This window comes from Peromyscus maniculatus, chromosome 7 (assembly GCF_049852395.1).
Source record: "Peromyscus maniculatus bairdii isolate BWxNUB_F1_BW_parent chromosome 7, HU_Pman_BW_mat_3.1, whole genome shotgun sequence".
NCBI lineage: Eukaryota > Metazoa > Chordata > Mammalia > Rodentia > Cricetidae > Peromyscus > Peromyscus maniculatus.
In genome coordinates, this window is record NC_134858.1 from 7,024,473 (window position 1) to 7,052,296 (window position 27,824).

The following is a 27,824-nucleotide window of genomic DNA, read 5'->3' on the forward strand; positions in this document are numbered from 1 at the left end:
AGGTGCTCCAAATTCCCGAGTTAAGTAAATTTGAAAATGATTCAAAGGATCAGGTCCCAGAGGGACAGCTAACTGTGGTGACTGTCAGCCTGCCAAAGCACGTGCTGACTTCAGGCTCACTCAGTACCTGTGGCTCCTCTTTGCTGTTCTCATACCAGCTGCCCCAGCCTAAAGCTCCCAGCCCAGGGGCTTAACTTCACCCCACTTCTGATTCCTATATGAACCCGTCATTTTGGCCGTACACTCTCTAAGTTCTCCACTCCCTCGCTCGCTCTCCTTTGGTCCCTCTCTGGCCCCTCCTCTTCTCTTCCTCTGTCCTGTCATGACCTGGTTCAGTCTGCAGGCCACATTTCGTGTACTATTTTCTTTCCTTGCTCTGGAATCTTCCAGATGTTCCCGGCTGTACTCTCTCTCTTATCTACAATAAAAACCTTTCCTCAGCCATACCTAGGAATGGTCATGTCTGATTTCATTCACAAAGGCAATGAGGCAATTGTACAAATATCATAACCATGAGACAATGACTCTGAAGTCACAGTGACTGAGATAAAATAAAACATCAGTGATCATCATCTAACCTGACTGAACAAAACTGTTCCCAATGATGTGCATTATAAATAGATGTGCATTATAAATAGCTCACTAGAGCTGACCCTGGTGTATGGGGTGGGGCAGGGAGAGGGTGTGGCAAGTGAACCAGCCCTGAGGGCAGGAGAGCAGGAGAGCTGACCCTCCCACCCACCCCCCCCCACATTCTCCCTACAGCAAACAGGAGAGTGAGCCCTGCACCTTGCCTGGGCAAAAACAGTAGAGCTAGTCCTGGTGATGTGAGTATGGGGGACCTGGATCTGAGGGCCAGAGAGAAGAACTGGCCCTGCTCCTTGCTGTAGGCAGCATTGGGTGAGCTAGCCCAGGCAGCGCTGGAGACCTCCCCTGGGTAGTGACAATGAGGGAAAGCTGGCTGGTTGACCAACCCTACTACCACCCAGGTCCAGAACCAGGGCTAGGAGTTGTTGCACCTCAACAGCCACAGGATCTATGAACTGTTGGAGCATGTGAAGTGGATGAACCTACAGATCCAAAACAGCAGGATCTCCAGGACACAGGACAACAGGATATCCAAGAGGAGCCCCAGGGACAGTCCATTACCAGTGGTGTAGCAGAAACCAGAGGCCTCGAGCCAGACCAATGACTCATAGCAAGGAACACTTGTAAGTAAAGGTGAATGGACTAAAGAGTAACCCATGTGACCCAATGGGCCACACTACAGCTTCCATGACAAGATTCATCTTCTTTGTATGTGTGTGTATTGTTTTGTTTTGTACCTTTGTTTTGTTTGGCGTTGGTTTTTCTTTTAAATTCGGTTTTGACTTGGGGAGGAGGGCTGCAAGAGAAGAAGGCAGATGGGAGGGCATGGGGAGATGAGTGCGATCAGAATTCGTGATATGAAATCCACAGAGAATCAATAAAAGTTAAAAGAAATTCCAGTCTTCTTCAAAGAGTTATAAAATTTATCAATGTCTGCAGGATTCATCAGGTCTGATTTACTACCTACTTTGTCTTAGGTTTGGGACTAAACCTATCCAAGCCTCAATTTATCCTTCAGAACAAGGGATTAACATTTATTATCAGTTGTTAATGAACAACAAAGTCTTCAGGTTAAAATGTGCACGGACAACATGTTTATCTTTTAGGGTAAGCATTTTGTCAACAAGGAGATTATGCACAGAATTAGCTAATTACATAATCCACGAATCACCTCCTTTAACTCACTGCTGGGGACAGAAGAGCAAAGGCAATGTGAAATCAGTGTGTCTGGAGATGTGAAATCAGTGTGTCTGGAGATGTGAAATCAGTGTTTCTGGAGACGTGAAATCAGTGTGTCTGGAGATGTGAAATCAGTGTGTTTGTCTGGAGATGGGGCGGACTGAGAATTGTCTCTGAGCAGCAGAATAGCACCTGGACATTGTCCGTGCTTCCCTGTGTGGTTCCGATCATTTCCCAACGTGATTCAGGATCTGAAATGTAATGTAGCACAAGTGTCCCTAAGAGGGGAGGTTGAGAGGATGAGAAAGAAATTTTGTTTGGTAGTGGGCAGTCGGATAGGAAGTCTCTGACTTCCGAAGAGTTACACAGACGACAAAGGCCCGCCCCACCTCCCCACTTCCTCTTCTCTCCTGTTTTTTAAATTTTTTTTTTCTGTTCCCAACTATCAAATTAGAACATTTTCCTCCCCCTGCTCTTTTCTGGGAACCCTTCCTTTATAGATAGTTCCAAGGAGAACTGTCCTGTCTGGGTACACATGTCCCAGCCAGGAAGCCTAGCAATATTGAAGTTCTGTGTTAGTCTCCTCAGGAGTCTATGTTCTCACTTGTCTGTTATTAATATTTTATTTATTTTGCTACTGTGTCTCTCAAAATTATATCATTCTTATATGAAGCAAATTAAATGAAAATAGCAGGAAGTCACTGGACAGTTTGTAAATGGAATGAGTGTTTATTTGTGCAGATATTTTTGGCAATTAGTCATTCTAGCAAGTCAATTTTTCTTGAGCAGTCTTAAAAGTAATTTAAACTTCTGTCCATGGAGATAAGAATTTTTATCTTCAAAATCAATATATATCATCTTATTAACTCTCAACATGTCCCACAAACTTTGAAGAATTACTTATTAAGTCCTTACAAGTAAGATAAATTTACCAAATATATATGTAGCTTAGGCCCTTTCCCTGGTTTTCTACATGAAAACTAATCATTATAATTCAAGAAATAAATTTCTATACACTGTGAATCTTTTATAATGGTTACAATAATTGTGAATCTATACATAAGCCTTTTAAAGATAGAATCTCTCTTTCTCTGTCTCTTTAGTATAAGCTGGCAGAGAACTTACTAGATGACACAAGCTGTCCCTGTACTCACGGCAGCTGCTCGGCCTCAGCCCCTCAAGTGCTGGGATTGCATTCGTGAGTGAAACATCTGGCTTTAGACCCCCCTTAGCCCTGAAAGTGTGAGACACGTGACGCCACGGGGAACATGTCAGGTGTCCTGCCTTGCTGTTCCGTGTTCAGATTTCTTGAAAGACAGCACACTCCATCTCCACTGCACCCTTTCCTATTCAGTGCCCCCCTATCTGGCACTCAGTGTCTCCATCTCCACTGCACCCCTTCCTATTCAGTGCCCTCCTATCTAGCACTCAGTGTCTCCATCTCCACCGCACCCCTTCCTATTCAGTGCCCTCCTATCTGGCACTCAGTGTTTCCCCAAAATGAGCCAAGAACCTCTTAAGCGAAAGTGTCAGCATTTTCTCAGCTTTCCTTATCCTCAGCCTTGTGGCAGGCTACATTTAAAGCAGGAAGTATAGGAAGTATTTCTATTTCTTTTTCTTTTTTTTTTTTTTTCTTTTTTCTTTTTGGTTTTTCGAGACAGGGTTTCTCTGTGTAGCTCTGCACCTTTCCTGGAACTCACTTGGTAGCCCAGGCTGGCCTCGAACTCACAGAGATCTGCCTGCCTCTGCCACCCGAGTGCTGGGATTAAAGGCGTGTGCCACCACCGCACGGCAAGAAGTATTTCTTGACGGGCAGGCAGCAAGTTCTAAATGGTCACATTCGCACCTTTCACTGTGTGGTCTACGTGTCCTTCTAAATTGACCTTCCTACTCCTCACCCAACTGTGTGTGTTGCTTGGGATCCTCTCATGTTTTCATCATACATGTACAAGAGTCTGCTGGCTGTGTGAGGTCCAGATCTGCAAAATCATTCCCATCGTCCCCTCCTTCTAATACATGCTTCACCATTTCACCCCATACCCTGACCACAGGCCTCCACATTATCCCTATCCAAACTCATTCACAAAAGTATTGCTGCATTAAATAAAGCACACAAGAGAAACCACAGGATACTAGGAAAGTAGCTATATACTCCTCTTCCACCAACCCAACAAGAAAGTGCATTCAGGAGAAACTATTAGGCTCAGATATTCCATCAGGCACTGAGAATAAAATTATTTTTTATTTAATTATTTTTATTATGTTTTCTTTTTTAATCTTTATCTTATTTTTATTATTTCTTTGTTAGTTTTCCTTTGGGGACACTACAAGGGTGATGGGTAGAAGCAGCAGAGGCACCAGGATTGGGGTGCATAATGTGAAATTCCCAAAGAATCAAAAAAAATTTTTTTTAAAAAAGGAAAAGTCAGGAAAAATTAACTCTGTTGCTTTTGCAGAGAACCAGGATTCAGTTCCCAGCACCCACATGGCAGCTAATAACCCTCTAACTCAAGTTCCATGGGATCTAATACACTCTTCTGGCCTCTGTGGACCCTGCATGCATGCGGTGTACAGACATACATGCAGTCATAACAACAATACATATAATATTAAAATAAATCTTTTAAAAATAGCAAACAATTATAATAAAAATAAAACAAAATGAAATTTCAGATTCTTTTATCTATTCTCCTTTCTACCTTACTCTACTTAGATTCCTCACTTATACAATAGAAAACTTCAAAGAACTCAAGCCATAATTCCAAGTTGAAGTATATATAATCTCTCTCTCTCTCTTTCTCTCTCTCTCTCCCTCTCTCTCTCTCTCTATATATATATATATATATTTAAGAAATGGAACATGGAACTAAGGAAGGGGTTGAAGATGCATTTGTTGAATAGTGTTGTAGATGAATTCTGGAAACCCTTCCCATTCTCTACACACAAAGAATTTGTGTAAGTGGAACTAAATTTTGCCACATGAATGGCGGGCCCATACTAAACAACCCCCTGTCTTGATATTTATGTATTTGTTGTGTGGGATCTTTACCCTCACTTCAATCTAAGCTCCTCACTAGTGGTGACTCCAACACACCTCACTGGGCAACCAATTGTACCAGTGAACAAATGGAGGCATCTATACCAACTTTTAAGTTTCTAAAACACAGTGAGTTCTAAATGAACCTCTAAGTTAACAACTGTGATTAAAATTGACAGAAGGTATCAGGTGATTACAAAATTAATAGCAAGAGAATATTCAAAAATTGATGCAAATTATTATAAGAAATTATTTTAATTCAAAGGCTCTTTGTCACTATTTGATTGTTCTTTACTATTTGATAACTGAAAGGCATTTTCTCAAAAGTAGATAACCCTGAATGTTTGCCCTCATGGTTGTCAAATACTAAATGCATACACTGAAAATAAAAATAGAAGAAGATCCTGGGTGAATCCATGGATAAAGTACTGTCAGCTGAAATTCCCACGGGGTTTCTATCCTCTCAGTGCAGAGGCAGGAGGCCGGCATTCAAACTTTTTGGTGCAGAGATAGCATATATATATTTGCTATTTTTTGCAAGCTTGGCAAACACCTCTGTGGGGGATTGAATATAAAAATTACATTTAATCTACTGTGACCATAGAGTTAGCTATAAAAGTCATTTTAAGAATATTGAAATTTTACACTTTTCTGAAAAAAGTTTTCTGAAAATAATAAAGGATGCATGAATAGGTAGAAGTTTTTTCTTTCAAGTGCAAGTAAAATTTTGCTTAAACTGGTAGAAAATGCACTGTGATAGCTTGGGTTTGTTCTAAAGCAAACTTTGAAATGATATTTACTTGTTGGTATTACATCAGAATTCATTCCCAGAGGGCAGCAGTAAGAGGAGGGTGATGGTCTAGGTGAAACAGTGAAAGGTGATATTGCATTCTAGAGACCAGGACTTCTACAGGAGAGCCAGGGCTGGCCCCAGGAGCCAGGACTGTGGAGGATGAACTCCACATGATCATGCTAACGGCTTCCCGGGAAGGTGGCCTTGGAAGGTACATCATTGTATTTCTCTATTTCCCTCTCATTTCCTAGGAGCAACTGCAGGCAGTGGACACTCTTATCCTTCTGGATTGCCCTGAAGTTGCAAGCTCAGGAAGCTGATCAAGGCTATCACGTCCTTTTCATGGTTCCATTTGTTGGAGTATAAAAAGCCTGCCCAAAGCAACATGAGCCTACATACAACAAGCATAGGCAGGATAGAAAATAATGAGTGTTGATCGATTTTATCACTCTGAGATCTACATTTATCCATACAAAGGAACTCAATTTAAAACTCAGACATCCTTAGTGACACTCCATTGGAGAAAATGGATTTATCTCTTGGGCCAATAGCTTCTGGTTAAAGGTGGGGACCCATGGACACTTCTCCCTCCTGCTTCTGGGATCCGACTTGGCTTGGAGCTGTGCTGGTCTTGAGTTCACTGCCACAGTCGCTGTGAGTTCTTGTGTGTGTCAGTGTTGTCCTTGCTATTCAGCCTCTCTGAGGAGCAGAATTCTACTTCAACCGGTGAATCTTGAGTTCTTCAGAGGGACAGAGATTTAGTTAACTTCCTTTTGTAGCTTTGAAAGAGTTGATGCTTGAGGGACCAACATTTCCTCGGGCTGCGGCTTTTGTGGCCTAACCTCTGTTGGTGGAAGTGGAGGTGCAGTTGCTGATTCGGACAGCCATGGCTTAAAAAGCAGCAACCGTTTAAAAAAAAAGGACAACATGACAGTCTGGTTTATGTTGAAGACACTGTTTTCTTGGTGTCCTCCAATCCCTCTGGCTCTTACAGTCTTTCTGCCTCATCTTCCACAGCATTCCCTGAGTCTCAGAGGATTCGATGGAGACATTCCATTTAATACTGATTGCTCCACAGGCCTCTGGCCTCAGGTGCACCATCAACACTGGGCCCGCATGGAAACTCCCAGGACATCCCACTGCTGCCCAGGACATCATCCCAATGCTGCCCAGGACATCATCCCACTGCTGCCCAGGACATCATCCCACTGCTGTCCTGGACATCATCCCACTGCTGCCCAGGACATCATCCCACTGCTGCCCAGGACATCATCCCACTGCTGCCCAGGACATCATCCCACTGCTGCCCAGGACATCATCCCACTGCTGCCCAGGACATCATCCCACTGCTGCCCAGGACATCATCCCACTGCTGCCCAGGACATCATCCCACTGCTGCCCAGGACATCATCCCACTGCTGCCCTGGACATCCCATTGCTGCCCAGGACATCCCACTGCTGCCCTGGGTCATGCAGCCATGAAGCCATGGCTCTTTAGGACCAGTCTGCTCACACATTCTAGCATGTCATAGATGAGGTAGATGGTGAGGTGTGTCAGCTCGAAGCCACGGGTGTGTACCTGGGTGGCTGCTGAGTTGGTCAGTCCCAGCTGCTGGGACCACTTCCTCAGGTGAGGGGCAGGGCCAACTTTCCTGCACTGGGGACATCTAAGTCCATTATTCCAAGGCTGGCTAGGAACAGGGTCAGCTCTCTTGGGTTGGGGGCTTTCCCTGGACCAGTGAGAGGCAGGACCAGCTCAGAGAGGCCTTTATACTTCAACTCATGCTTCAACACATGGATCACATGGTCCCCTGTAGTATATGGGCAATGGACATCAACACAGACCCCAGCTGCATCACGACCATGGACTCAGACATGGCCAGCAGCAGCAGCTTGGGGCTGGATGTCATTATGGCCCCGAGTGGCAATGTATGTCTCATATCAGCATGGGCCCAGTAACAGTGTGGTCCCCAGACCCCAATATGGTCTCAGGTGGCAGTAAAGATCCTAAGCAATCGAATGGAATGGCCCCTGATGGCAACAGGAGTCACAGGCCTTAACACAGACCCTGACTGCGGTAGGGCCATAGACCCAGATGTGGACCCTTCCACAGCTCAGGCCTAGATGCTTACATATCTTAGCGTGGCATTTCATGGCCCTGACAGCAGCATGATCCTTGGGCACCAACATGGCCTCAGGTGTTGGCCTAGACCCCAAGCATCTATACTGCCTTTGATGGTAACCTGAGCCATTCAACCGACTTTGATGCAGACCCTTGCTGTGGAGGAGCCATGGAGCCAGACAGACATGGCCCTCAACAGCAGCCCAGCCTGGGAATCTTCAAGGCTACTCAGGTCGGCAAGGCTCTGGCAACTGCACATGGACATCTCATGGACCCCAACATGGTCACAGGTGGTAATCAGGAAGCTGGGCATCCTTGTGGCCTTTGGTGGTGCGGGGGGGGTGGGGGCATGAACATCAACATAGACCCCAGCTGTACTAGGACCACGAACCCAGACATGATCCTCAGCAGCCTCAAGGACCCAGATGCCATCATGACCTGTGGTGACTGTGCAGGCCTTTAAGATTGCAATTGCCCAGAGAGAGAGAGAGTGAGAGGAGGGGAGAAGAGAGAGAGAGAGAGAGAGAGAGAGAGAGAGAGAGAGAGAGAGAGAGAGAGAACGCCTGGGCCTGTCCTTGGATTTTGAAACCTCAAAGCCCACCCTCAGTGATGTATTTCCTCCACCAAGGCCATGTATATTCTAACAAGGCCACACCTCCTTAGCTTTGTAATCTTTCCAAACAGTTTCATTCCCTGGTGACCAAGCATTCAAATACATGATCCTATGGGGGCCATCATCATTCAAATCACCACAAACAGTATATATTTTAAGAAACAGTTTGAAAAGCTAGGTGTAGGTGTACATACTGCCAACGCTTGGTGGGTGGAGGGAAGGGGACAGTAGTTTACAGCTAGCCTCAGCTACACATGACTGTGTCTCACAGGGAAAAAGCATATAGAAAAACTAGAAAAGTGTTGAAATATACTTTTTTAATACTTCAAAATCAATCAGAATTCTCATTCTCAAGTTCACTTCTTAATAATGTCTTCATAGGTAATTTTTTTGCACAGCAGAGCAATCTGCATATCATATATCACCTATAATGGAGGACTTGACTGTGTTAATGCAATGCCTCACTGTAAATGTCTATAAATACAAATGAGGTGTTTAAATGTGAAGATCCTGTGGATAGATGGCACTTCCTATAATTATAGCATCATTACACCTGCCTGCACTGCACGGAATAGTTAAAGTTACAACTGTTCCTATTATTGGAAAAGTAATAACACTTATAATTGTACAATGAAGTATTAAAAGCTTAATACTCAATTTGAAGGCAGATGAACTACAAATGCAGTGAAAACTGAACCCATAAAATTCATACAGTTAATACACATATGCTATAGACAGACACTACAGAGTAAGAAGAGATCTGTGGAGTCCACATGGCTCTCCTTTCCAGATGCTCACATTCTAATTTTTGAGTAGCACTATGATAAGTATTTATCATCCATGAATCATCACCATTGTGTGTGTGTGTGTGTGTGTGTGTGTGTGTGTGTGTGTGTAAGCCAGAAGTTGACATTAAGTATCTTCCTCAATCATTCTCTACCTATTTTTGGAGGCAGTCTTGGTTGCATCTAGCTCACTGGTTTGGCTTGGTTGGCTAGCATGCTCTAGAGATCTCTTGCTTCTGCTTCCCCATGCTGGAATTGTAGGCATGCTGTATCTGACTGTATATATAGGTACTTGGATTTTGAACCCAGGTCCTGAAGTGTGCAAACATTTTACCTACTGAGATATCTCCCTATTACTCATATCAACATTTTTATTCTGAGGCATGCATAAACTCAGATTAAATGGATGAAATTATAAGTAAGGTAGATGCCTTTTAGTTTACTTGTGTTGAGGTCAATTGCTTAGAAAACCAGTAATATTACATTGTTGCTTTTTTACGTATGCAATGTTGATCATTTAAATCTGTGCCAGGTAACTCACCATCATTTCGCAGAGTGAGCGGTGTAGGAGGACTGAGCACTCGAGCATTCGTCACGGAGTTTTTCACCAGACAAATATAGCTGCCAACATCTGATGTTTGCACTTTAGAAATATAAAGGTTGCCTGTCTCTTGGGATATGAACCGCCGGCTGTCCTCCGCCACAAAGGAGGGGAACTCGTTAAAGACCCAGCTATAGATGAGCTCTGAAAACACACAGAATTCAGTTGTTGAATAATTCAGATCACTTAACTACAGACAAAGTTCAAACTACAAGGGCTTTACTAAACATGCTTTGGATCCAAGCCCACACATATTTGATTCATAAATACTTTAATATATTATATTAAAAGTATAGTTCTGGTTTATAGCTGTGGAAAGATGTCACATAATTCTCAGAGATGCTCTGCATTTATTCGTTTTACCTTTAGTTCTGAAGAGTATTAAGTAGGTGCTTGATATTCAGCATTGTGATAACATGAAAGTTGAAAATTGAAGAGATAATTCATTGTTCTTCTGTATCTACTTAATGGGTTGATACAGTTAATGGGTTATTAAAACCTATGAAAGAGTATAAAAAGGCAGAACAAATAGTGAGGAAAATATGGGAGATATGTACTTAATCCTATTGGTCCATATGGACTTCCTGATTTAGGAGCTAACTAGACTTTAGTAATTACTGGTTTGTTCATCAAATATTGGATGTGGATTTACCTTAGACCAGACATCATTCCAAAAAGAAAAGTAAAATATCCCAATTTCATTGAGCTATCCATCTGATGGAGGAGAAGCCAAGATTATAAGGACAACTGAGCAAAGGTTAATGAATGGGATGAAAAATGACAGAAAAAGGAAGAAGAAAACTAAAGCATCTTCATTGAGCTGGCGAGTGGTCAGACTGAAGGAGAACCTGAGGACTGTATTTTACAGAGTCTCTTCAGCTCCGAAGTGAAGAATGGGAAAATGGTGCAAATCAATGACTACGAGAGCAAAGAGGATGAATAAAATCACAACCACAGGAAGCTGGTTGTAAGTAGTTACAAGTGACATTGCTTTTGAGTGGCAGTGGCAGTGATGCTAGTGAGGAGCCACAGGCTCTTGATTGTGTTGAGAGCATGGCAGAAGAGCACTGAGACAGAGACTCTCAGCAGGCAAGAGCATTTGCTGCTCTTGTAGTGACCCACGTGGGTTCCTAGATACATATCGTGTGGCTCATAACTGCTGTAACTCAGGATCCAGGGGATCTGACACTCTCCTCTGGCCTCTTCTGGGCACCTACTGTCATGTACACACACACACACACACACACACACACACACACACACACACACACACACGAACATATAGTTTACATATAAATAAACATAAATTTAAATTAAAAATATTATAGAAAAATTAAGAAAAAAATTGATCATGATAAACAGGAAGAGACAAAAATTAAGGATTTGGATTTAAGTAACTAAGCAGTGTAGGAGAGAATATACATTTATCTCTCTGTCTGGATAGCACAATGATAAAAAACAAAGTTCTTTGGAGATGTGAGCACAGTGAAACTATGACCCCTTAAACTGATATGTCAGTTATAAAATTCAGACCCAATAAGGAAGGCCTTTAAATTTGAAGACAGGGCTATTGAAATCTTAGTTGGCTTCAAACTCATCTATGTTATAACTGGAAGAACAGATCCCACATTCTCCTTCTTGCAGAGTTACTTGTTTGAGAAGGCAAATTAACTAAGGCTTTAAAATACACAACATGTTATTATAATCTACCTTTAGAGTTAGGAAGATTCACTTTATATTGTATTTTTCTTTATTCCTCTCAATCACCCTGTGTTCTCTCTTTATCCTACCATGGATTGTTAAAAGTCAGTTCCCATCTCTTCTACCTACTTGAAAATGGGGAACCTGGCCTTGAGCCAACATTTCCAGATGGGTAAGCAGATTTGAAAAATATTGTGAGGGACAAAACCTCAATCAGACATCTCTCATTACTAAATAAATTTCCCAAGATTGGAATTTGGTTGGATCTAACTGAGTTATTGTCCAAAGGGGCCCTATAGGAACCCCCACCTCCTCCCCCCAACACCAAACAACCCAGGCTATCATCAAGGCTATTGGTTGTGCTCCATAAACTGATAGTAAGGCCCTATTGCAGAAGACAACAACTGCATAAGTCATTGAACATGGAGAAGACAAGCTGGTGCTTACTTAGAGCCTTTACCCCTACTGGTTAGTGTTCTTGGTACTAGAAGGTACTCTGTACACTACCAGAGGAGAAAGATTAATATGTACCAATGCAGCTACAAACCTATGATCTACAATGGTGATCTGCCTGCATGATATGCTAATGCAACAGTATCATAAAAGATGTTGGAGTAACCAACAACTATCTTATTGGGAATAAAGTTCACTCCATAAGCTGGAACCTGTGCCTGACATTGCTCTGGTGGCCAAGAACCTGAGACTAGATAGGACATGGTCTAGGGGAAAAGCCAAATACTACTCTCCTGCTAAAGGAAGGTTTCAATAAAGGGACTCCCAATACATTCTGCTATACTTGTAGATCATCTTGCTTAGTCATTATCAGAGAAGCTTCCTCCTGCAGTAGATAGGAACCAATACTGGGATCCACAGCTAGAAAATACACAGAGTAAGAGACCTTGGAACACACAGTCCTAAGTGGGATGTCTCCATCAAATCCCTCCCCTCATGGCTCAGGGAACTCTGTAGAAGAGGAGGCAGAAATATTGTAAGAGCCAGAGAGGATAGAGGAAGACCAAGGGCACAAGGCCTTATAGAAAGAACAGGACTGAAACATACATGAACACACAGAGTGTGGCAACATTCAAAGGACCTACATAGGTCTGAGCCAGATGGATTCCCAGTTCTTAAAGGAAAAAGAAATGGACACAATCCCCCATCCCTAACTCAGAACCCAACTGATAACACTCACAAAGGAAGATTTGGTTTTCTCTAATAAAGTCTCATTGAGTATACAAAGCAAACATGAGGGAAGGCTGTCCTCCCAGCAGTAGATGATCAGTAAATGTCAAACTCGGTAATTCAGTGGTGTCTTTGGAGGGCTGTTTTTTTTTTAAACCTTACAGATCTTTTGCTTATATATTATAGTTTTTAATTTTTTTTCTGTGTGTGATAATGTGTGTTTTAGCATTTGTGTTTCTTGTGCTTTTACTTTTGCCTTTTTTTCTGTTTATTTATCTTATCCTAATCTGGTTTGTTTTTATTTTGTCTTATTATTATTTTATATTTATTTTTTTAGATTCCTGCTTGTATTTTAATCAGAGAGAAAAAGAAAGGATATAGATTTGGGTAGGTAATAAAGTGGGGCGAATCTGGGAGGAGCTCTATAATCAGAATTACTGAATGAAAAAAATTCCATTTTCAACTAAAAAGAAGAAATGATTAAAATTATTCAAGTGAACTTACAATGATTAAGCCCATGCATGGAGTATAAGTGAAATACACACCCTAATTAGACCCTAACTAGAAGGACTTTTATCTGAGGATGTGGTCCCTCTAACTAATAACCCAATACAAGTTTCATTTTTTATTCACACACAATCCAAAGAAACATAATGTTTCAATCATATATATTTCACAGGATTTTACTGAAGTTTTCTCAAATTTTTGCTTACTATTTGAAATTTTAAGGGACAGAGAGTATTGAGCAATTATAAGCTGTCACTTAAAAAAATCTCTATTTCTTATACTGATAGAAATTTGTTGAGTCAAATATTTGTTAAATATTTTGAGGCTAAGAGACTGGTATACAAAATTGGCACTTTTAATATCTCAAAGCTAAATGGGAATTTGGGGACTCAAAAATGCTGATTTATTTTTGCAGTCAAGTTTTCTTTTTCACATAATGCCAAGAAGGCCAGAAAGGAGAACACTGCACAATAACACAGCTGATACCCTGGAACTGGGTTAGATTTCCTGCCTGCGCCCAAAATAGAAATATTGAATGGAGTCAAACATTATTTAAGATCCTGTGTACATTTTCTATTAAGGCTTTTTATTATCTGTTAACATTTATTCAATCTCTTCAAACTTTACTTTCACAATAAAAAAGAATATAGTTACTTTTAAAGGATGACTATACAGTAATTCACAGAGACTAAAAAACATAATAGCCTCTATGGCTTTAGTCTATTTTGTATGCTACTTTGTTGTATATTAACTATGGGTGGGTCTTTAAATAAACCAAATATGTATCAACTTATCAAATAATAACAGTTTGGTATCATGCTTCATTTCAGAATACAATGAGACTAAGTGTAAGCCATGATTTCCTCATTTTCAAAAATGTCTTTTAAAAAGAATATTAAATCTCTCTCCTGTATATTCAGTACTATGTGGTAAGATAAATTTGATTTATAAAACCAGGTTTTTGGTTTCTTATTGGAGACTTTTTGTCTTTTTATGTTGAACTCAATAGTAACTCTAGTTCACTAGGTGTTTAACCCATCCAGATCATTGATGTGATTGATGGATGTGCCTTATCTCAAATTCTGTTCTCTAGCTAACCCAAATATTTACCCTTAATGCTGACATACTCAAATTTCTAGACTTTGAAGTAGATTTCCATAATATTAAAATACACAGACACACACACACTCCACACATATACACATACAATCATACAGATCCAGTCTCTCTCTCTCTCTCTCTCTCTCTCTCTCTCTCTCTCTCTCTCTCTCTCTCCCTCCCTCCCTCCCTCCCTCCCTCCCTCCCTCCCTCTCTCTCTCTCTCTCTCTCTCTCTCTCTCTCACACACACACACACACACACACACACACATACACACATATGCACAGACACACACAGACTACAGACCCACACCTCTTTGTGATAAAAACTCCAAACAAATTAGATCTAGAAGGAATATATCTACATAATAAAGGTATGAATAAAAAAGTTTAAAGTTAATATTGTACTAAATGTGGGAAATCCAAAAGACTTCCTAGAGTCTTAAAAGAAGACAAAGATTTCAGAAACTGCTGCTCCTGTGAGATCCCACAGTCCTAGAACTCCACTCATGGCTCCAAGCCATCTGATTTGTAAGTGAAGTAAAATCCTGTTTGTGTATGGATAATATCACCTTCTATTCAGAAATCTTCTCTCCAAATTTCACACCAAACCCTACTAGAATAAATTAATTCAGCTTTGAAATGATGAATTGTTTGAAATACAACTTAAAGACTTTAATTTCATTTAAAAGAGCCACAGAAATGAAATACCTAGGAATAAGAATACACTACATAGTGAAATATCTAGGCTATGAGAATTATGACATTGATGAAAGAAACTGATTGGGATGCCAGGAAATGGAAATGCATTCCACATTCATGGATTAAGTATGTGTATTGATAAGCATCAATATTACCCAAAGAGATTTATAGTCAGTTCAAAGTAACAATGGCATCCATCAAAGATCTGAAGTAGCATCCACAAATTTTACATGACCACAGAATTCCACTGGATAGTCAAAGGTATCCTGAATCAAAAGGATCTGATGACATATTATAGACCTGATTTTAAAATGCATGACAAATACATACAAAAAGAATGTTGACATCAGCACATACAATGATGAATGAGATAGAACAGAGAGGACAGACATAAATGAACACATTTATAGCCTATTAACAACAAGGATTCTAAGGACAGGCACCAAAAAACAACAGCCTCTTCAGTAAATGGTGCTGAAAATGTTGTATATTCACAGGCAGGACAACGCAACTAGATCCTTTCTGTCACCAGTAACATAAAATGAGCCTTGAGTTAACTGAAGCCTTAGCTGAATCTTGGAAGCTACACTGAAGAACTAGTGATATGCTTTGGAAGTTGGTGTGGATGTTTTGTTTGTTTATTTGTTTTGAGATTATTCTGCAAAGGACAGGAAATAAAAGCAAAGAATATATCAGACTTGAAAGTTTCTATGCAGAGAAGCATGCAATAAAAGAACTCACGCACAGCTTGTAAAATAAAATATTTGCAAACTCTACTTCTTATAAGGAATTCGTTCCCATAATACATAAAGAACTAAAAAAAAGTGAACAAACAGAAAAACAACAACAAAATGAGCTGTAGATATGAGCAGGGTTTTTTTTTTGTTTGTTTGTTTTTTTTGTTTTTTTTTTTTCGAGACAGGGTTTCTCTGTGTAGCTTTGGTGCCTTTCCTGGATCTTGCTTTGTAGACCAGGCTGGCTTCGAACTCACAAAGATCTGCCTACCTCTGCCTCCAGAGTGCTGGGATTAAAGGTGTGTGCCACCAACGCCTGGCCTGAGCAGGTGTTTATCGAAAGAAGATATATAAACATCCAAACATTACACACAAAAAATGTTCAGACTAATCATCAGCAAAGAACAAGTTAGTAGGCCTGGAGAGATGGCTCAGCAGTTAGGAGCACTTGCTGCACTTGCATAGAACTGAGGTTAGATTTCCAGCATCCACAACCATCTTGGCTCTTGTTCCAACAGAACTGACCCTCTCTTCTGGCTTCTGTGGGTATCACATGAACATGGGACTGCAGAGGCTTTGGAGAAAGGAACATGAGCTGTTTCTGGAAAGTGAACTCCAGCCACCAAGAAAAACTCAGGAACAACATCTCAGAATAGGGAAAAACAGAATGATGATGAGATCTTGCACGTCTACCAGTTATATATTCAAAGGAATGAAATGATTGTAGAAATACCTGCACATTCAAAGCAGTATGATTTCCTACAACAGAGAAATGGAAACCATCAGAGTATCCATCAAGTGATACATGGACAAAAATATAGTGTGAATTCATAATGGAATGCCATTTAGTCACTGGCTGACGAAAATCTGTCATCTGTGGTAACATGGATAGGACTGGAGGTCACGATGTTAAATGAATTAAAGCAGGCTCAGAAAGATAAGGGTGTCCTCATGTTACTCACATGTGGGATCTAAAGCAGAAGTAAAAGCTGAGGATAGAATGGTAGTTACTGGAGGTTAGGAAGAATGTGAGGTAGAAGTGTGGCATGGTGGGTGAAAACTAATTAATGTGCCTGAGTCTTCAAAAAGAGAAGAATTTCTCATGTGCTGTTGCACAGCACACTGACTATAAACACTACTTTAATGTAGTACTAAAAAAGTTCTTGAAAATCAAGACTGGAGATAGGGCTTTGTGGTCAAGCGCACTGGTTGCACTTCCAGATAGCTTGGATTCTCAGCATCCACATGACAGCTCTCACCATTTATTTCTCCAGTCCTAGGATATTTGATACCTGTTTTATCCTTGACAGATACTAGGCACACAAGTAGTATGAACAGACAAGTATCACCCAAACACCTATCTTTTTTAAAGCTAGAAAAATGAACTTATTTTATGAAGAAGTTATAAATGAGATGCCATTTGCCTAACTTAACATATTACACCCAAGTGTTGAAATATCATATATATATATTACATTTTAGATAGTTAAAACAAACTTACTTTAAGAAGTTCATACTTATCTTTATCAACACCATGTTCTGGATATATATTGCTATTTAATCTAACACATGAGGACTTTCTTTTCTTTTGTGGGTTCCTGATTGTTAATAAGTTAATAATCCAATGTGGTAATATCAACTCCTTGAAAGAAAACAATCCTGGAGTTATGTTTTAAAACTTTATCATTTTGCCACTAACTTATTCCATTTTCATATTTTCTCTTAATTAAGTCAACACAAGGAAAGATTGTCATAATGAGCAATGAAATTCAAACTAAATTTAGTCAGGAATTAAAATTTTCATTTCTTAAATGTGATGGTGGGGAAAATGCAGGTAGGCTCTGCCTCCCTTGTAACTGAAGTCTAGGTTTATAGTTCCACACATTGCAAATCTTCAACATTGTTCTGTAATTTATTCAGTGCCAAAGATGATGTTCTTCTCTTTGCTCCTTTGACAAATAAAATCATTACTTAAATGACAGATCACCACATCCATGGGGTATGAAAACAGGCATTTCCATGTGGGTGAGGATGCTCATTTCTCATGGCTGTATTGCATTGATGAAAAAAAAAAGTGAGGAACAAGGAATGGAACTATGTACTAGACTCTCTGGTCCTTAAAAACAATCTTAGAGAGCAATCATATGTGATTCATTTCAGAATTTTCTAATATAGCTACAATTTGGGAGATAATCATTCTTCTTTCTAATAACATGTGTACACAGAGAAGCTATGGGTCAAGGATTTAGAAAGAACGTCATGCAAACAGCATCAGAGAAGTTCACTGGCCCAATTAATAATGGCACCCTCCCCCAGGAGCCCAGCTTTCCGTCCCTGTCAGCCACTAAAGGCGACATTCAAAAACCAGTAACCTTTTTATCTTTATGCTTTCTTCAACTTTATTGTATGTGGGAAAGTTTCAGATAATTTTATGTATTAGCAAAAGGCTCTGACTCTCTGCTTCTGCCTCCTCCTATGGTGTGAGATTTAATACTATTTGTCAAATAACTAGAATTTGGTGTATTACAAAGTATAACTTTCAGTTTGAATGGTTAATTTTTGTGTTTTAAATTTGACATGCTTTTGTATTTTGCATTAATTTTTACTGATGCAGCTGATGTACATACTATAAGCAGTTTAATATTTGCTAATTATAACATTTATTTTAATACAATTGCCCATTATGATAACCTCTCTTTGTGATGATTTAATTAAGGGAAGATACTTGAATATGACAATAGAATAAGTCAGTGGTAAAAAGATTAGTTAAAAATATCTCTAGGATTTTTTTTCTGTCATGGAGTTGATGTAACCACATTGGATTGTTAACTTATTAATGTCACACAGGAAACTGCAGAGAAATTTCCAGTATCCCTTGCAACTGAACATAAGGAAAACCAGAAATTAATAAGAAACATCTTTTAAAATATTATTTTTTTTTTTTTTTTTTTTTTGGTTTTTCGAGACAGGGTTTCTCTGTGTAGCTTTGCGCCTTTCCTGGAACTCACTTGGTAGCCCAGGCTGGCCTCGAACTCACAAAGATCCGCCTGCCTCTGCCTCCCGAGTGCTGGGATTAAAGGCGTGCGCCACCACCGCCCGGCTTAAAATATTATTTTAAACTATATATATGCATGTAAATCTTATGTGTATAGTATATGTGTGAATGTGTGCATTGCATGAGGAATCAAGAAGGGGTATATGATCCTCTGGAACTGTAAGTAAAGGCAGTTGTGAGCTGCCTAATGCAGGTGCTGGGAACAGAACTATAGTCTTTTGCAAGAGCATTAAGTGCTCTTGACCACTAAGGAAGCTCTTGACCCCAAGAAGAATCTGTTTATTTTATTGATGAGTATCATTGCTAGAACAGAAAATGTCACCATTATTCATGTTAAGTACTCTTGGAAAAATAAAATTTGTCTTCCTTTTCAACACTGTATTTTCACAAATTCAATGTCTGTTCTATAGCTGAACAGTAAATATTTACCAAATATTTGAATAGTTACAACAAACTATATTTATACAGGTATGTAGAACTTGTTAAAATTTTAAGCACATGAGTTTAAAGTTTAAAGTGAAAAGTTTATTAGGGTATTCATGGATGTAATTTGTTCCACTGAATCAGTTATATGGAACCTTAGAGGTTGGAGGGACTAAAGAATTAGAGGTATTTAGGGTTAGTAATAATATTACATAGGCCTGTTTCAGTGCCTCTGGTTGGGCATGTTTAATTGGCATTTTGTTGAGAATCTTGTTCTGGTAGCTTGAATAGTTAAATGGAGCATATATAAACACCATTTTGGTAGCTAGACTTAGGGTGGGCTTTGTGATAAAGACCACCATAGGTCAAGCATAGTGGTAGGCATGGGGAGCTACCTGTCAATAGAATGTTTGTTTTCCATGAATAAAGACATGAGTTTGATTCCCAGAATTGATGTGGCATTGTTTCTAATCCCAGTGCTGGGGAGGAATGGGCAAGTGGATTCCTGGAGCTCCTGGGTCAGCCAGCCTGATCTACTTGATGAGTCCAGTCTAGGATAGTGAGGGATTCTGCTTCAAAATTAGAAGGTAGAAGGTTCCTGAGGAAGGATACCAAAATCTCTCATCTGACAATCACATACAGGCTTATGAATGTGTCTGTACCCACAGGAACATGCACATATATACAAATTACACAAAGTAGCAATTAATCATTACACACAAAACACTGCTTAGGGATATAATATGGGGCTGGCAAAGGTATGTGAGAGAGTTTACTATGAGTCTCACATTACACATTTTCAACTTAATTCTTCCTCCCTCTCTCTTCGACATACATGTGTGAAGGCATCACGGTGAGGAAGACCTTCAGCCTTAGTATCATAGAGATAGAATTTCAGAGATCTCTTTGTCTTTTGATCGTGAGTTTTTGAGTAGGATATATATATAAATAAATAAATATAAATATATATATAAATAAATATAAATATAGATATATAGATATAGATATCAAAGTTCTAGTCTTTTTATCCGTAACCTGAACTGAAGGAGGACAGAGTAGGCTAAATGAGTTAAAACAGTAAAGGTGAATCTTTTAGAAATGGGCCAGTTCATTTTCATTATCACTTTAACCCTCTTCAACATTGAAAGTAGTGGGACAACCAGGGGGCATCCAGTGTTAGAAAGTCCATTTACCTAGGTCACCTGAATGTTAGTTACCCTTTATTATTAGGCCATATTGTGTCAACTGTTGTACTCTGGTTTCTGAGTTTCACTTTCAGTTTTTATAAAAAAAGAGATGGTGATATTGTTTGATATGTTAATGCCCAGGAGAAATGCACCGCTTAGGTGAGTGTCAAATCTGAAGGAACTGTTCTACAAAGACAGGACTGATTCACGATAAATGTCTTACTACATTGTAACAATAGAAATGCATCCTGTGCCTTGTACAATGGGATTTAATCGCTGAAAGTGTTAAAAGCTTCTTCCCAATAAATACAGTCAGCAGCAAATAGCCTAAGAGGAACAAAACAATACAGGTGTCCTATTCATCACTAATCCCAAGACAATTGAGATATTTTAAAACATGTTGTAAGGGATGCAACAGAGAAGTTGTCATCTGCTTCAAAAATAAAATTTTTCTAATACAAAGCAAACTTCATTGTCACATTGCATTTAGTTACCTTGGCTGAGCAGAACAAAGTACTAATTCTCTTTAAGGTTTTAAAACACGTATTTTTATTATGCTTATTACCTAAAGTCAAAAGAAGTAGAATTTTACTTTAAAATTATAATGTCACTAAGGCAAAATAAAATTTTATGTGCACATAATTAAAAGCAATGTTAGCCAAATGGAAGATAAGAAAAGAATATTTATAACAGAGATGGTGGCAAGTTGGCATTATTCGTGATCCACAAGTGAAAAGGCTCTGTGCTAGTGAATTCTAGGCTCAGGATTTCATTGACTACACCAATTAGGTGACAGCAGCTATTTTTATTTTCTCTGAAGAATGTTTCACACCATGGTCGCAACTTGTATCCCAGAAACCTTGTGTCTAGATATAAAGGTCACTGGTTACTCTTTTAAAAACATGACCCAAATTTCTTGCTTAGCTAAGGAGTTTTGAAATTATTTATGGTGGACTCTAAGTGATGCCAGGTCTGGGGCCAGCATTTATTCCAAAGTGTGCAATAGTTAGCAGCACAGGTTCAATTTAGGCTTTGAACTTCACATTAAAAAGCATACATTCAACATTTCCCACAATGCACTGGTAAACCTTACATATTCCAACCCTATATCAGTAATATAAAATCTGTGTTCTATAATATTTGTCAGGAATTATGACTGATATACTTATAAAACTGTGAAGATTTTAGCTTAAAATATATATGTGTGGAGAACTATGGACAGTGGTGCATCTATTGGGCACCACCAAAATGATGGAGACGTTTATTCTCTCATAGATCAGAACACCGGAGGGCATAATGGTAACAACGTCAGTGAATATTTATGTTCTCACATCAGGCTCTCAGACATAGACTTAGAGAAATGGTTCCTTTGAATGTGATTTATTGAAGGCATGTTACCAGGAGATGGGAGCTGGTAAGAAAACAGCACAGCAAAGCACGGATGTGCTGTCTCATATAGACTGACTTACAACCGATCTCCTTTGTACCCCTAGATGCACATTTCACTGCAGACCTGGCAAGTGACAGATTGGAAGCAACAGAAACCAACCACTGTGTTCTCTGTCCTGTGTAGCTTGGGTATTGTTTCCTGGGTGGGGAAGTTGGAGTGGAGTAAGGTAGAAAGCACAATCTATGAAGTGAGAAAATGTCTGAATCAGAGGCAGAAGCCAACACTCATAGCAACTGCTATATGGGTACCCTGATCTATCCAACAGCCACTGATCCGATCTGAGATACTTAAAACTCACTGTGCTTCAGGAAGTATACTCTATGCAGGTAATTCATTTACTTTTCAGTCCATTTTACAGATGAAGAAGCTATAACACAGAGACCAGTAAGTTATTAAGAATTATAACTAAATGTAAAAGGAAAAAATACTGATTAGCATCAGTTTCACAATTTGTTAGACTGAATTATATCAGCACATTGGGTCTAACTTTACAACTGAAAAGCCTGATGATGAAAATTATGACTGATCAGAAGAGTTTCTACATCCTATTGTCAAGAAAAAAAGCAAACTACAGATGTCTCTATTGATGTTGTTCTGCTATGAAGGCATAGATGCACCTTGCAAGCCAGATTTTCAAACTGATGGAGATAGGGTGTGGGGCAGCAGCAGCATGCCTGGAATGTAGATGTGAGCAGGGACAAGAGAGAATCACAAATAGTTAAAAAAAGAAGTCTCATATAGTGTAAGAACAATGGTAGATTCTTGTGTATACATGAATCTATGAGATGGGAGAGTTTAAAGAATTCATCTTGGGTAAAATTAAAAATGAGGAAAATAAAGTCCAAGGTTAGAAAAATAAAATTTTCTCTCATTTTAAAAAATATTATTATTTTATATGCATTGGTGTTTTGCCTGCATGCGTGTCTATCTTGGAGGGTGTCAGATCTTGGAGTTACAGACAATTGTGAGCTGCCATTTGGACACTGGATCCTTTGGAAGAGCAATCAGTGTTCCCAACCTCTGAGCCATCTTTTCAGCCCCAAATTTTCTCATTTCCTTGTGTGCATCTAGTAAAATGTTATCTTCATTCAAAGGCTATTTTTCATTATATATAACTACAATGAATTTTAACTTTACTGTGTGTATTGGGAGCAAAACTAAGCAGACTACGATCCAAACACTCAGCAATTTTATTGACAGTGAAATTTTAAAGTATTTATTTAAAAGTAGTTTACTTTTAATTTCATACTATATAAATTTTATCATAAAAATTTAAATACTTACCATAATGTAAATATTAATAGAAACAAGTATGGGTTTTATGACACATCTCCCTTCTAAGTAGAGACAAGGAACAAAACTCATTAAGAATTATGATTTGCTTAAACTTTAGAAGTTAAATGTGAAACTCGGGCTCTCTGGGGGAGTTTACATTTACTGTATAGGTGCAATAGGCAATTACAAAAAGATATATTGATATAACAAGATTTTCCCTCAACATCTTACACTCAATGTCATTTTTTGTATGTTTGTGCTTTCACAGCGGAACTAGCAGCCATTAATCCTTCATGCAACTCTTTAATGCTTTTATCAGAAGTAATTTATTTGTCCTGCCACCACGTGCCACATAGGAGTAGTAGGTGCTGTCTCTTCATCAAGAAAATGTGAAATGGTTTATTTTCTGCTCCAAGAGTTTGTCCCCATGGCTTACCTACTCCAGAAAAAAAATCTAGTCATAAACATATATTAATCTCTGCTGATATATAATCACTATAACACATCTTCAAATTACTAGTCACTCAAATTCACATAGTGTGACAATTTGGCCTAGTCATTTTCTATGAGTTCTTTAAAGAAATATAAAGATGCTGAAGTTATGGAAATAACAGAAACAGTATAAGACATGTTCAAATTTTGAAAGTTCTAAAGGGGATTTCTCTATTAAAAATGTAAATTGTTTTGAATTTTTAAAATTATGCTTATGTCATAGTCTCCATGTAGTTAGTTTTGTCAAATTACTATCAACCTTTATTTGCAAAACAGACAATATGGCAATGTGTATTATTAAACAACATAGGGTTCTTAGTGATTAAGAAGCTCATTAAAGAGTAAATGTGGGTGGTTGGGAGGATCTGGGTGAAGATGAGGGAAGGAAGACCATGATCAGAATATATTGTGTGAAAAAAATGATGTTCAATTTAAAAAAGTAAATAAATTAAGGAAATGTATGTTGAAAATATAGATAAATTTGAAGTACCCAGGTGGCCCCTGGATTGAATGTAATAACCATGTTCTGTCAAATATATATGTCATTTCAGAAACAAGAGGTCTGGTGGCACAAACCAGGATTCTACATCAACACTTTTCCATTTTCTCTTTCCTTTTTATAGCTTGACCAGAAGTTTGACTGAATTTCATTATTTTTGTTTGCTTCATTTTGTCTTTGTAGATTTAAAACGTCGTGTGTATGTGTGTGTGTGTGTGTGTGTGTGTGTGCGTGTGTGTGTGTGCGCGCGCGCTTGTGTGTGCGCGCATGTATGTTACCTGCATATGCACACTGGTGTGAGTGTTACAGGCAGCTGTGAGTTACCACTGAAATTAGATGCTAGGAATGAACTTGGGTGCTCTACCATAGTAGCAAGTGTAATTAACCATCTCCTCAGCCCTGGCTTCAGTTTCTTCAATGGGCTTTCCCTCAGTGAGCTCCTACATACTTTAACACTTTTCCATCTCCAGGATGTTTACTCTTCAAGTTAAAACAAGTTTGGCCTCTTTACTCTGTGTTGAAATGTGCCCTGTGTGCTCTCAGCAATGTGGGCTCTACCATTATTTTACTTTTAAGCCACTATTCCTAGTTCATTTTCTCATTAATAATTCTAGTGATTGTCTCAGTGATCTCTTTGTACAATTACAAGATTACTAAGAACTATAATAAGTGACATAAAAATACTTAATTGCTTGTGACACAGGAGGGATTATTACAGTTTTTAAAGTAGGAAAACATTGTGTCTTTAGGGATTGCTTGCAATTTTAAAACTAGACACCAGTTAGAGAGGTGGGTAGATTAACTAGAGAACCACTGCTTTAGAAGCAGACCTTTAGCCGGGCGTTGGTGGCGCACGCCTTTAATCCCAGCACTTGGGAGGCAGAGGCAGGCGGATCTCTGTGAGTTCGAGGCCAGCCTGGGCTACAGAGTGAGTTCCAGGAAAGGCGCAAAGCTACACAGAGAAACCCTGTCTCGAAAAACCAAAAAAAAAAAAAAAAAGAAGCAGACCTTTAAAGATAAAAAGGAACAATTCAGATTTATAGAGATTGCTTCAGGGAACGGTGCCCACATACATCGCTAAGATATAGTTTAAGGAAGAACAGGATGCATTTTGTCAGAGAGCAGGTGGAGCAAGAGGGCAGATACTTTTCCTTTCCTTTTCCATGAATGAAAGAGTATTTCCTTTATTTGTAGAAACGAAAAGCATAAAGCACTGGAGATAGTTGTCCAGTGGCCACCATGAAGTGACAGAATGTGAGTTTGAGTACTCAGCTTACTGTTCATGATCCAAGCCACATGGGGCTTCAACTCCGTCAACACATACGGAATGAAGGGACAGAACAAAACATGGCTTCATACCAGTGCCACCACACGTTTGCGTATTGGTGCCAGCAGCTGGCACTAGTGTGGTCTTCAGCTAGTTGTCTGGCCTGCCCTGTTTCTTCATCTGTGAGATTACCACAAGGACCATTGCTAGGGAATTTTAGAAATATACAAACTATGAATTCAGAAGTGCAGCAAGTACATTTTAGAATTTATTCAAAAAAATAACAAAGAGGCTGCTAGAAGACCAGACATGCCTCCAGCCCATGAACTGTCTCCACTCTCTAGATTCCTTCCAGCAAACACTCTCTGCACCCAAAACCACAGGCTACACCTCCAAGGAGAACAGTTTAACTCCAGCAAACACTACACAAATCCAACCATCTCCCCCTACCACACCACCTCCTCAGGAAAGCATAGGCCCTGCTTCCCAGCAGAACAGGTAGGCCATCTACCCTACTTCCAGTCCTCTGTCTCCTCCTCTTAGCCACATGCCAACCCCAAACTCCAAAGGACACTCCCTACTGGACCAGAGGCCATAAAGTCCTAGAACTCCAGCCTATAATCTAGTCGGAGACATTCTGCTGGATCAGAAGCCAAACAGCCTGCCAGAACTTCTGCCCTCAACTTGGGTGGAGAGACATTGCTCTACCAGCCACCAGAAGAAGCCCAACCCTTATCTTGGGTTGAGATTATCTGCTCAACCACAGGCCACATAAGTCAAAAGACCAGAAACCAAGGAATAAAATAGCCATCCAACAAAGACGAACCTAGAAATTGTCACCTAGCCAAATAATCACCACAAACCCAGATGCCTAGACACCATTGTAAAAACACAATTAATAGCAGCCAGGGCAATATGTCACCACCAGAGTCCAGCTATCCTACTACTGAAAAACCCTGATATTGCAATATGATTGAAGCACAAGGAAAAACACTTCAAATCAACTTTATGAAGACAATAGATGTCCTTAATGAAGAAGTGAATAAATTCCTTAAATTAAGTAAGGGGAAGACAAAAATAATTGGAAAAAAGTGAGTAAATCCATTAAAGAAAGCTAAGAAAGAAACAAACAGTTGAAGAAAATAAATAAAAGTATTCAAGACCTGAAAATGGAAATAAAAGCAATAAAGAAAATACAAACTGAAAGAATTCTCGAAATGGAAAATCTAGGAAAGCAAATAGGAATTAGAGATGTAAGCACCACCAACAGAATACAAGAGATGGACAAGAGATTCTCAGGTGTTTAAGAAACTATAGAAGAAATAGATGTATCAATCAAGGAAAATGTTTAATTTAAAGAAATCCCTGACACAACACATCCAGGAAATCTGGAACACTATGGAAAGATGAAACCTAAGAATAATAGGAATAAAAGAAGGAGAAGGATTCCAGCTCAAAGCCCAGAAAACATTTTTAACAAAATCATAGAAGAAAAATTTCCTAACTTAAAGAAAGACATGCCTTTAAAAATACAAGAATCATACACAACATCAAATAGACTGAACTGAAAAAGAAAGTCCCCTGACCACATACTAATAAAAACACTAAACACACAGAACAAAGGAAGAATATTAAAAGCTGCAAGGGAAGAAGGGCATGTAACATATATAGGCAGATGCATTAGAATTATACTTGACTTCTCAATGGGGACTTTAAAAGCCAAGAGGGCTGGGACAGATGTCCTGCAGACTCTAAGAGACTACGGATGTCAGCCGAGACTACTATATCTAGCAAAATTTTCAGTCACCATAGATGAAGAAAATAAGATATTTTATGATAGTCAAATTTAAACAATGTCTATTTCTAAATCCAGCCCTATAGAATATAAAATATACTAGGAGAACACTCCAAACCAAGGAGGTTAATTATACTCATAAAACACAGGAAATAAATAATCACACACCAGCAAAACCAAAAGAGTGGAAGCATGTGCTCACACATGTACACACACACACACACACACACACACACACACACACACACACCAAGCCACCCACATAGCACCACCACCACCAACAAATTAACAGAAATTAATAATCATTGGTTATTGATATCTCTCAATATCAACTGACTCAATTCCTCAATAAAAAGACACAGACTAACAGAATAGGTGCAAAATTAGAATCCATCCTTCTGCTACATACAAGAAACACACCTTAATATCACAGATAGATTTTTACCTCAGAGTAAAGGATGGAAAAAGATTTTTCCAAGCAAAGGGACTAAGAAGCAAGCTGGTATAGCCATTCTAATATCTAACAAAGTAGACTTCAAATGAAAATGGACAAGGATACTTCATATACATCAAGGGAAAAAAATCCACCAAGTTAATCTTTCAATTCTTCTTTTTTTTTTCTTTTTTCTTTCTTTCTTTTTTTTTTTTTTTTGGTTTTCCGAAACAGGGTTTCTCTTGTGTAGCTTTGCGCCTTTCCTGGATCTCACTTGGTAGCCCAGGCTGGCCTCGAACTCACAG

At 39.2% G+C, this 27,824-nt stretch overlaps 1 protein-coding gene across 1 annotated transcript in view; it reads right to left on the reverse strand.

The window, feature by feature from the left end:
* Positions 1–27,824, reverse strand: part of Cntn5 (contactin 5) — a 1,160,177-nt gene that overhangs the window by 312,992 nt on the left and 819,361 nt on the right. The window contains exon 8 of the mRNA XM_042280381.2: positions 9,659–9,862. Coding sequence (XP_042136315.1) covers positions 9,659–9,862 — 204 coding nt within the window. The remainder of the gene's footprint in view (positions 1–9,658; positions 9,863–27,824) is intronic.